General features: G+C 41.0%; 1 protein-coding gene across 1 annotated transcript in view; it reads right to left on the bottom strand.

Moving 5' to 3' along the window:
* TTLL5 (tubulin tyrosine ligase like 5) overlaps positions 1–12,491 on the bottom strand; it is a 127,042-nt gene that overhangs the window by 89,965 nt on the left and 24,586 nt on the right. The window contains exons 13-16 of the mRNA XM_066551927.1: positions 4,815–4,896; positions 3,868–3,929; positions 3,067–3,158; positions 191–232 (exon numbers count right to left, since the gene is read on the bottom strand). Of these exons, the coding sequence (XP_066408024.1) occupies positions 191–232; positions 3,067–3,158; positions 3,868–3,929; positions 4,815–4,896 (278 nt within the window). The remainder of the gene's footprint in view (positions 1–190; positions 233–3,066; positions 3,159–3,867; positions 3,930–4,814; positions 4,897–12,491) is intronic.

The raw sequence follows: 12,491 nt of genomic DNA, 5'->3' as shown, positions 1-12,491 counted from the left end.
TTTTGCTGCATGGAAACATGCTGGTGCCATGTCCTCTTCTCATGTTGACTTCCCTCTCACCCCCATCCCCCTGCCCCAGGCTACTCAAACTGTAAAATATATTTGGGGATTAACAATGCCAAAAGCATTGCACACAATAACATTTGAAAGTGTAGCCCTTACATGGGTGATGGAGCTGAAGGGTACTTACTGATCTGCTGTTTGCTCTTTGTGACTGTGCAGACACAGGACGCTGCAAGAGACACACAAAGAGAATAAAAATCTTGTGTTCTCCAAGACACTATGATCCCTGCCTGACTTGTTGAGGACTGGCAAGTACCCTAAACAAAACAGTATAAGCAAAGGGTGGTGAGGCACTGGAACAAGTTGATCAGAGAAGCTGTGCCAGCCCTGGAACTGTTCAAAGGCAGGTGGATGAGGCTTGGAACAACCTGGTCGAGTGGAAGGTGTCCCTGTCCAAGCAGTGGGGTTGGAACTTGATAATCTTTAAAGTACTTTGCAATCCAAAGCACTCTATGATTCTATGATAACTGAAGTCCAGAGATAAAGCTAACCATCTCTTATATCTCCCTCATATCCTGCACAAATGTATCCTGTCCCCATTCCAAACACAGCATTCATTCTAAGCTCAGATGTGCTCAACTGTGAAGAATGCACCTGGCCATAAGGTTTCCAAAAGCAAACTGAACTCAACTATGATAAGCAAAATTCGTATTTTTGTAAAGTAAGAGTCACCCATATAAAAATATTTAACAGCTATGCATCAAGGAGAAAGAGATGCTGTCAAGTAAGATTGTTCACAGAACAGAGGGAGGAAAAAAGTAAAAATGCCGTAGTTTTGCAAGTACTTTCATTTAAATATATCAACAATATTTCAGTTCTCATGGAGAAAAAAGATACTACTTAACATTCTAACACAGGTGTAGAAACATCAGAATGTCAAGAAGTACCCTGTATTACTTACCTGGTATCAGGCCTACAAGTAAAACCAGTTTAAGAACAGGTTCAAAAGAAAACAATCATCAGAGCTGAGATTTTTCTTGCCTTCAGTGGTATTCAGAGTGTCTTCCTCTTTTCCAACACCCAAGAGGAGAAAATGGTGGAAGAAAGGATTCTCAGGAGACCTATCTATCATTTCTAGCTGTACTAATGACAAGTTCCTCTCTACAGTTGGCCTACTCAAAACAGATCAAGGTCCCTCCATTGCTTACAATTAACTGAAAGAGCTCCAACCCAAATCCACAAGAAGTTACAAAGGAAGCAGCAAAATTGTTGATTTCCCTAGAGGGAGAAATGCTCAAAGAGCCAAACCAAAGAAATTGCACAAGAAACTTGCAGTCCAGTCTGGTGAAACTCAGAAAAGAGAGTAACCATCTCAAGATAGTTATTCAAGAGCACTCTCAAGAGTACAGGCACCAACAGTTCTTTTTCAAGCAGCAACTTTTACAATGATTAAAAATGGCCTATGTGAATGATCAAAACTTAAGACATCATGAAGGTGGTATGAAAAACCAAAAGATTACATATAGCCTTTGCAATAGAAAATTGGAACAGGTATTGAAAATCCAAAAATCTGAGATAGAACGTATTCAGCAAAGAACAAGCTAAAACATTCTGGGACCATGGAAAGATCTAAACACCTATCTAGCCATGGGATTTCCACTTAGGTACTTAAGAAAAAAAATGCTGTACAACTATCACTGCATTACAAACCTGCTCCTATTAAGCATAGGATAAGTTAGGGGAACCACCTAATCCTGTCTCATAATCAATGCACTGTCATATGAATCTTTGCAATTTTCAACTGGCCAGCCTTACATCTCTTTGTGGGTATTTGTTAAGCAAAGCAAAGTTGAAAGCCTCATTCAAATTCAATTCTTTACACCAGCATAATTTTCTGAGACTGTCTTGTATAATTTTGTCAAATCATCAGGATCCCATTACTCTAAGAAGGGTAATTCTTTTGAATGGTTTCTAACTTATCTCACGTACCCTTTGTCTGCTACAAAGAGCACCTATACAGTCAGAGTGATCTGTATTCAAGGCACTATTATATTTGTCTTAGAAGTTTCAGACTCAGACATGCATCCTAAAGACACTCAAATATCATCATACCAGCTATTCACCTCTCTCAGTGACTAAAGACTCTTGAGTTTTACAAGAGACAAAACATTGCAATTTCTGTGAGCTTTCCCTATACCAAAATGGAGAGTGTCTTGGTACACTGTCACTGAACAAAAATGCCTTGTCATTTCCTAACTGAACTTGAGCTACACAGCCATGTTGCATGTCCATCACAGCACCATCAGCTGCAGAGATGTCAAAGAACACCATCTGCCTATTTGCCTGAGGAGAAATGAGTTGAAAGTCCAATGATGTAACAGATCTCCCTGCCCTTTGTGAATGCTCTATTTCCACAGATATTTATGGAATCCATTTCATAGACAAAAAGAGATGGAGAACAACTGTCCTTTCGCATTACAGTGCTGAGAAAGCACTACCTCAACAGAAAAGACATGGGGCAGTCACAGCAAGATACATGAGGCCTCAGTCCAATGATCCATGGGAAAGAGAGATTCCAAAAGAGAATGGGAAAGAAGCCTTAAACTTCAAATGCAACAAGTTTTTTACCTAGGAGAAGGTCTTGGAGAGACATTCATAAAGCTCCAGGGTCCTGTAAGCTTGTTGTCCACAACAAAATCAAAGTGGTTGAACAGCCCAGAACACAGGTGTGTCCCCTGAGAACCACAGAATGGTTTGGGTTGGAAAGACCTTAAGGGTTATCTAGATCCAACTCCCCTGCCACGGGGAGGGAAGCTTCCAGTAGAACAAGGTGCTCAAAGCCCCATACAGCCTGGTCTTGAACACCTCCAGGGATAGAGTCCACAAACTCTTTGGGCAACGCGTTTCAGTGCCCCACCACCCCCACAGTTAAAGATTTCATCTTCCATAGTTATGCTAGAAATCCAGATAATCTCACTCACTGCCTCTCTCACTCATGAGTCAAATTCTATGAGAATGACTTCCTCCCATGCTCCTCAGCCAGGGCCTGTAAAATTCACTTACCTGCAGCTTCTGGTATGGATTTCTTCTGACAGATTCAGACGAATGATAAATGCTCCGGCTTGACCGCTGGCCTGGGTCCTGGCATACAAAGCCTATGGGCACCAAGAGCTGCATGAGAACTTGAAGACAGACAAACCCTGAAAGATGAATCTAGCATTTCTGTTCACAATCTCAGTCTATACATGACCTTCTTGTCCCTGCCCAAGGACCAATAAGGATCCTTTTCTTTTTTATACCTTGCTTTGTTTAATCCTAAACTGTAATTGCATTACATTTTTTGAACAAAAACTTGCTTCAAGACCAAGTACTTAAATCAATAAATGGGTTACTGAATAGCAGCACTGAATCAGTTACTAATAGCAGAGATAGACTTGGTTTTTTAAACAGCTGAGCAGAATACCTGATAACAATTTTACTTCTTTCACTACTAACGCAAATTGCATCAAGCAACTTAATCAAGATGCAAGGGACACTGTGCTCTAGACAGTACTCCAAGTCTAGTCACCCAACCAAAACCGACACATTCAACTTAAAAAATGCATGAATACTAACTCTGAAAGCTAAAGAGAGCAGTGTCTTCAAATACCAAATTAGGGACTCTTAAAACCACCTAAGCATCACAAACAGATGATTATTCTGAAGTTGAAATGTCCATATATCACTTCTCAGTGCTAAATACAGCTGCTCTCCTTAACTAGAGGTCACATCTATTATACTCATCTAGTAACATGCAACTCATAAACCTACCTTTAACTGGTTTTAAATGAGGGAAAGACTGAAAGATTTTTTCGTTTCACTCACCTACAAGAGTGAACATATCTGAAAGCATGCTAGCTTTGATCTTCAGGTCCAAAGGAGCATCACTGTCCCCACATGCAACAGAGGATAATAGGAATTATTTGTCTGGCATTAAATGAGAGGAATGCATCAGCATTTAGTATATCTTTCAATATAGTTTCCTTGCCTTCTTAAAACAGGTAAAAACAAGAAGAAAATTAGGTGATTTTCACATACATAGGTAAAGATCAGAGAGCAATGGCTTAATCTGTTTATCCTTTTTCCACAACTTGTAGTGTCCTAATGCAGACACATACAGCTTTGTTTAACCTCTTAGGGCTAGAAACTTTTTCTTTGAATGTATGTATGTTACATTTCATGAAGTAGATAAAAATTACTGTTGTAGAAGTCTTAAAAACCACACTTAACTATGCCTCTTCTACATAAAGTTATAGCTGAGAGACCTACCAAAATAAATCCTCAATTTCCATTAGAGCATGAGGGTCAGCATAAGGGCCAAGTCAACACTCACTCTTTAGAATTTATCTGATTAGAGTACTAGACTGAGCCCAAGAACTCCTCTACATACTCAAGTAAAGTGTAACTGATTGAACTCTGCTTGGACTCCAAAATCTAAAAGCTTCTATCAGCCAAGAAGATTGAAATCCAACACAATCGTCTGACAGAGCTCCAAATTTATCTATAATGAGAGATTATGAACCATTAACAGTGACAACGGAAGAGAAATAATTAAAAAGTAAATGGAAACCCAACTGGGCTCTTTCAAAACCTATTGCTGCAGTAAGTTTGTTTATCCAAAGGAAAAAAGCAAAGGAGTATCCTCTCTGCCAATCAGCTGTGGAACAAGATCTGCAGGCATCAGGAAACCATGCCCTCCTTGGACCACATGTTTCCAAGACAACCATCTCCAGCAACAGTCCCTGCCTGATATTAAATTGGGAATCACTCACCAGGCCAATGATGGGGACAGGTTCACTTCCAACAGCCAGGGTTTCAGAGTGTCATCAATAAGGACATCAAAACCATAGAGCTCTGAGAACACAGCAGACACTAAGTTTACCTCACTGCATCTTTAAACATTCACATAAGGTCCAACATTAGTTTCTACCAGATCATTTCTATCTAAATTATATATGTTAAATCCAGTAAACTCTCTAGGGATGAACAAATAATAACATTCCTCAAGTGGCAATTTCACATCCTCAGAATTAAACTTAAATATATTCTGCCCTGGCAGCAGGGGGGAACAGGGGAACAAAAATATTAGGAAAGTATTATGTAGAAAAATAAAAATCTCTTTACTGCTCACAAGCTGTAGTTCATACAGAACTCTACTACTTGCTTTCACATAGAATTGACACAAGAATAGCAGGTTAAATCTACTTCTTCCACCGGATCCTGGAAACAACAATATTTCATTCTCCTGTCCACTTTTTAATCCCTTTATTCATTGTTCCAGTCAGCTAGAGAAAATCTTGCTTCTTTCAAGCATCAGCTTCTTTTTAATTATTCTTGTATGTTTTCTGCAACATCCCATGGGGTTACAGCAGACTTCTCCTCAGCAACTCCATCTACATGGACAACCTCCCATAACTTTTTAGCTTATTGATAGCTTGCCACTTTGAAGCAAACCACAACAGAAATATTTTTTCCTTAGTTTCTAAAACGGTCATAACATATTACATCTGCTATATGTGTTCTGCTCTACACAGGTCAGATGGGAGCCAGCTTCCCATTCCAAATCTGATTTTACTATTTCACTCTCTATACAGGTTTTCTCTAGTTTGGAAAGAGTTGCAAGAAGAATGCACAAAGATGAGTGTAAATCAGAAGCTGGCATTAATGCAATTCCTTCCTTCAGCATTAAGAAATAGACTTTGTAATCATCAGGGAACTTAAACTTTTTTTTTTTAAACACCACAAAACAAGGTAATGGCAGAGAAGGATTTTCATGGAATTAACCAGTTCCCTAGTGCCTGAAATAAAAGCAGGAGAACTTCTTTGCTATGTTTCTTTCCTTTAATTCTGGCCCTGGCCTTTTGTCGCCTGCCTGACGTTGATGCTGGCTCTGGGGAGCTGGACTGCTTGACAAGATCTTCCTATGCAGGCAGCTGTGCAAAAGCTCATGCAGCTTAAAATGGGAAGTCAATGAGCTAGGGTCAGGGGGGAGGCTTGGAAGGGGGGAAATGGCAGAACAGTGAGCATTGCCTGCTCACTCTTCTAGAGTCTGTAGCCAGACATTGAATGGGAAACAAAAACAGCAGAGAGTTAAAGAACTGGTTCACTCCAAAGAAATGAGGCTGAATCTACATTTTGCTCTCTTGCTCCCCAGACAGGGATGGCTGCGGTAGAGGGAAAAGGAGAAGGTGGGGATAGTAAGTGTAAATATTAGCAAAGCATTTTGACCAGGAGAAACTTCCGAATGACTTTAATACATTTCAAAATACAGTCTCAGGTTTGGTGAAGACCCATGACTATTAACAGCACAGAAAACTCAGCAGCTCGTGCCCAAGGCAGAGAAGCAATGAGTGGGCCTGCAGCAGCTGCTGGTCTGCAGCCTCCCAGCCCCAGGCAGGAAGAAGTGCATTTTGTTTTGACTAGCTCCTGCTTCTTTTGCTGCTGGCCATTCCCTTCCTTGGCCCCTTGGAGGCCCTTTCCTAGTGTTTTGGCTTCTCTGACTTTGTGCTCCTCTCCCACACAATTCTCTTGCAAATTGCTGGCTCTTTAAAGCTCCATCTTTCCCACCCAGTTAGTCATTCTGTCCATTTTTTCAAATACACATGGGAAACCTTTTGACCTCAGCTAGCTTTAACCATGCTGCTGGAGCTTCGCATTCCTTTCCCTTGTGTCTGCCTTATTTATTAGGACAATAAGTTCTTCAGGGTATCCCTGTTGACTCAATTCCATTGTTAAACACAGATTCTAAAGCCACTCGCAAAGACTTAGGGTCTCCTAGGAAGTCTCCATTGTTGCTCTGTAATGCCCCAAGTTTCACATATTCTGAGACATGTCTACAAGCCCTAGACAGATGTCTCTGCTTGCCTCACGGCATCAGGAGCTACATAATATCCATGTTCTGGCAATTGAATCAAGCCTCACAGATTCCATGCAAGGCTTAGCACAAAGATCTCCTCAGAACAGTCAGAAGTTTACTCAAATATCTTGTTGCCCTCTACCACATCTGGAAAATGTACTTCCTAGATAAAACACAGTAGTCACAGTACCCCTTCCACTGTGAAACTCCACTACCACTTGAAAAAATAAATACACAGGCAGGACAAAGATGTGGAGTCACATGATAGGATATTAATAGGATAATTAAAAGTATATCCTCTGCAATTACCAAATTCAGCAAGGCTGCCATTTCCCTCTGCAGAGAGGGTAAAGAGAACGACTGAAAGAGCAAAGCATATCTCATACTGTGGCAATGCTAGGTTCATGACAAGCCACCTAGTGCCACTACTGTTATAAGGGAAGAACAGAAGAAACTAAGATACCAAGTTTCCATAGTGCCTTCTCTTGCTACTAGAATCCACAATAGCATGTTTCACCCCTAAGGTTTGCTAAAGACTGGAATTATATCAGGAGGTACCAACTGTTTCCAAGACTCAGCAGGAACAGCCTGCCTGCTCCTTCTCTAATGCCCAAAGAGAATTCACTGCTGACTGAGCTTCCCACTCCCAAAAGAAGGCCTAGCTTCAGTGTGCAGTCTAACAGCAACAGATCAGCCAGAGATTTTTTTGCCAATGACATTATCTAAGACTAAGACAAAGGCTAGAGAGATAGTCTCAAGCTTTTCGGTTCTGGTAAACTCCCATGTATTCCAAGTTTATCTTACAATCCTCTCCGAGACTGCACCAGCACTCTCTTTTACAAAATATCCCCAAAGAATTTGTTTATTCTCTCTAAGTACAGAAACTAAGTCACAAGTGATAGCACAGTAGCATAAAGAAATTTTTCATGTTTTTCCACAGCGTGAATAAGCTCAGTTCCTAAAGGGTCACTGTAATTCTCGTCTTTCTTTGCAGCTTGTTCCCTAGAGAAAAAAAAAAGCTTTACTGCAAAGTACATACTCTACAATTAAATAGAGATAACCTGATGTTATGAAGGGACACAAACAGTGGGAAAAAAATTGCACAGCACGTAACTCTTTCTTGATATTGCAATAAAAACCTATCTCCTCATTTTATGTAGGAGCATAGTTACAGACATTTCTAATGCAAGGAAATTTTGCCACTGAAATTCAAGTCTTCCATTTTTCTTTCCTATTCATTCTGGTTTTATATTAAGGATTAATTCTCTTTTTAAGAGAACTTTATTTTAACAGAAAAAGGTTTTATCTCTATCTTATTACAGAAAAGGACCCAATAAGAGAGGACAAGTAGCTTCAAGGCTAACATCAAAGAATGGGAGTCTTGGTGCAGATTCAGCTGCCTTTGCAATCCTAATCTTACTGAGTAAATAAATTATCACTCACAAGGTATAAAACACACTGTTCAACCCAGTGTGTGATACCAGAGCGAGCAAAGACGTTCATATTCCAGTAACCACTTGAGGACACCACTTAACTTCCCTTCCAGCACTGAGGAACTTAAGAGTAGATATGTGGCTACTTGGTCCTCAACAAACTCAAGTGCGCAAATTAACAAAATATAATACCAGGTAGACTACAATAAATGCCATCTGACTCTCTAGATGAATACATGAAGTGAAGGATAAAGAGAGCAAGCTTCCCAACCTCATTAGTTCCGATTTCAAGCTCTTACACTCCGAGAAAGCCATGAGGCAAGAATAAACTGGTGTTCCTCACTTTGATGTCATCTATCTGGTGAAGACCCTAATGCCACCAGGGGAACCAGCGGCGGTAGAAGACAGAACGAGAAGCCAGGGTTGATTCTGACTTTGGTAACACAAGTCCATTGATGATAAATTGACAGTGCTGGTCATTTCCTAAGTGACCCAAAAACAGCCATAAAAGCTTTTTAGGTCTGCTCTAGCCTTCTGAGGAAGAAAACTGGTGCTACTAAGCTGAGAACAACTTCCTAAAGAAACAGAAAGTTTCTGCAGCAACGGGGATCTTGAGTCTTTCAACCAAGCTCTGGGTACTAAATCATCAATATCAGACGGGTACCACTTAAAGCCATGAAGTGACAAGTAAGAAAAACAGTGCAGGGACAGACCCCCCGTTCCTATAGAAGCTATGACTAGAAGACCTATCCCTTGAACTCATTTTACCCTTCACACTCAGCTGACAGTTTAGTCAAATTTGAAGATATAGTTACATTATAAAATCTACCTTGCCAATCAGATCATCAAAACACCTGTCATGAAGGGTACAGGCCTCCTGAATCTACTTGTAGCCAGAGGAGTCTACAACCTTTTTCAGATTCCAATGGCATCTTTACATACTGGCTTCAAAGCAAAGACTGATGCTAATGCTGTAAAAATAGAATGGATTAAGCTTTGTAAAAAAAAAAAAGGTAATGGTAGGAAATAAGGAAATCCCTGTTCAGCTTTTCTGTCACATGTCATGTAAGAAACTAGAAAAACATAGGAAATATGTGTGGTACATGTATGGTTGACTTAAGTCACTAAGCATAGGCTCACCTCAAATCAAATAAGTGTGTACAGAAACTCCTTAAGAATCTCAAGTTTTTAGTGCCCTGGAAAACTCATGATGGAGCAGGTCAGCACTGTTCAAAACCACAAAAGGCTTCCCCTAAATAGGTCAACTGCCACCACTAAGAAAGCTAAATGTTCATGAAGAACAGCAACACAGGCAGTTGAGAAAATGGTGATTTGGCACAAATGAAGACTTTTTAAAGCATTTAGCTTCAGCTCACCACCACTCAAGTCATACAATAGCATATTGTTTGCTTTTATCTCAATATAGATGTGATTAGAAGCAAAAGCCTGACCAATTCAGCCTTAAGACTCAGAAGCAGCTAAATAAGAAACTCATTGCTTTGGTGGGATCAATATGCCCATTACCCTATCCTGGCCTGCCTTCTTAACTGCAGACAAGCTCAACAGTGTCACAGCTGGGCTTCCTAGAATGTAAATGAAACAAGAGGACTTCAATCTGTTGCTTCTTTAGGCTCACATTTCAGTGAGTGCAGAAAATGCTGCTACCTGGCTGCTGGCAAAAATACGTGCTGCACCCAGCCACCTTCATTTCCTACCCGACTAAACCAATCCCACAGGGAGATTTTTCATTCTGCCTGAAAGCAGGCCTTACTGCCTATTCTAGCCTACCCAGACATGCTTACTTCAGGAGGGAGAAAAATGCAGTCTGTAATCATCTTGGGCACGTGTACCTCCCGTTCGCACACTGAGATGTCACATCCCTTAAATAAGTGCAAAATCTATCTATCTTTCTCTTAAAGAAGGCTCCAGAGGTGACCATTGACCAGCTTCAGGACAGGGCAGTGATCTGAAGAGTTGCAGCATGCCCTCCTCTGGAATTACTTACTGGTTGAAACAATTATTACTAGGAGCTTAATTTTACATAAGGAATTACTAGCTAATTACAAAGAAGAAAATAGATGACTGGGATCACTTTGTTAATAACAGTGCACGAACAAGGCAACAAAATCATGTAGTACTTGCAGTGCTTCTGTGATGCACTTCAGAGGAACAAAACTGAGCATCCCAAGTCCTTTGAAAACTGATTATTACTAGAATGCAGTAAATAGCTCACATTACATGGCCAAAATGGAACTCACTCTTTACACAAACTGTCACCAGCACTCTGTTTTGACATGAGAAAAAGGACCCTCCTGACCTAGCACTCTCTTTCTAGGCATGCATTGGTAGCAGGAATCAGCCTGTCTCACCAGTCCCAGAAAATGAAGAAGCCATGAATAAACTCTCTTCCTTTAAATCCAGGAATCAAGTACACTACATATAAAAACACTTACTTGTGAAAGAAACTTACTACAGTTGTGCAGTACTAAACAATTAGAGAAATAAAGTGGGCAACCTCATCTAGACAAATAAGTACTTGTGATTTAATTTTTTAGGCAGAAAATGGCAATTGTACAAGAGTTCTATTCCCTATAACAGCATTACAAGCACTAGAGTAGAATACAACTTAGTTATATTTTTTAGGAGTTTTCCAAACAAGACCCATCTCTGCATCTGAATTTCAGATAAAGGTTTCTGAAGTCTGAGATACTTTTCACATGATCAGCCCTCCTCAGGACACACACTCAGTTTCATTGTTCAGAGCTCAGAATGAAAAAAAAATTTAAAAAAAGCTCTTGTCTGAGACGCAACACGCTGCCTTGAAGTCTTCGTTTGCAGCTTTCTCCTTCATGCTAACAACTATGAACTGAACCATTATGAACACTTCCAGCTAGAAAAACTGAATATTTACAAGGTTAGAAGTCATACAACCCAAAAGTGTCAGAACAAGACACACAGATGACAAATGAAACATACAGCATGATGGAAGTTCAAATCCTTGAGACAAGGACCACCACTTAATTGTGGGGGGGAAGGTGGCAGAAAGTACTGAGCTCTGGAAATGCCTAAGTCTCCCTAGGGAAGCAGTATGGCTCCTACTTAAGCTCTCTTTCCTGGGAAGCTCTTAATTTATGTTTACACTGAAATAAATGGAACAAAACAGTTTATTTGTGGGGGAGCATCTGAGAGGGTGGTTAGTGCAGCCCTGGGGAGGCAGCAGGAAGTGGGATAACCTCAGAGCCAGGCCCAGCAGAAAGTACATTAGGAACATTAGTTTCCATATACACAGCTCTGGAGACACAACTGAGGAAGGAAAAGAGAGAAGCCAAAAAAAGGGGCAGCTAAAGTGGTTTTGACATGTCTTTTTTTCAACTAGCCAATAAAGTGCCATTTCACTGAGACTATTATCTAACTCATAAATCCCCATGTATGACCAGGTCGTTCAACTTACAACAAAGGCATCAGAGTCAGGAGAAACTATGGTCAGAGAGGTAGCTAGTTTTGGGAGGTAACTAAACAACCTATCAGTCATGGCTCCTTGATTCCTGACTGTCTTATCAATCTCAAATATCCAAAGATGCATTTATGCTGGAGTGTTGAAAGCTGCAGAATTGTCAGTATCTAAGTGCAACTCAAGGACCACATAAAGGGATTTGATCTGTCACACCTAGTTTAAATATAAGTCCCAATACCTAAACACAGGCTAGCCTAAGCCAAGCTTGGCCTTTGGTTTAAGCACTGACTGAGACTTCATCTTCGTGCATGCATCCACATGAGTGAAGGACGGCTAGGAGCAGGAGGAGGCCTCTTTAGGGAAGGTTGGGAAGCAGCCACTGGAAAGTGGGAGAAGGCACACTGTGGTACCAGCCGCTGCTTTCTGGAGCTGCTCCCAGCCTGTGCTGGCAGGGAGCTCTGCAGAGCCGCTGCCAGCGCCCAGCGCAGCTCCGGCCTCGGCCGCCCCCGCGCGGCACTCGCTCCATCCCCGCCAGCGGCGCTGCAGGCACTGCCTGCCACACACGGCTTCTCCCATCCTCACACACACCAGGAAAAGGCAAAACTACACTGCTAGGCGGCTCAAGAGAAAATAGCAAATGCTCTAAAAACATGTTTAATCACTCACAGCCATTCTTTGCAAGGGCACTGGTAAATCACCAACTTTC

This window comes from Molothrus aeneus, chromosome 6 (genome assembly GCF_037042795.1).
Source record: "Molothrus aeneus isolate 106 chromosome 6, BPBGC_Maene_1.0, whole genome shotgun sequence".
NCBI classification, from domain to species: domain Eukaryota; kingdom Metazoa; phylum Chordata; class Aves; order Passeriformes; family Icteridae; genus Molothrus; species Molothrus aeneus.
This window is presented reverse-complemented; position numbering and strand designations above follow the sequence as displayed.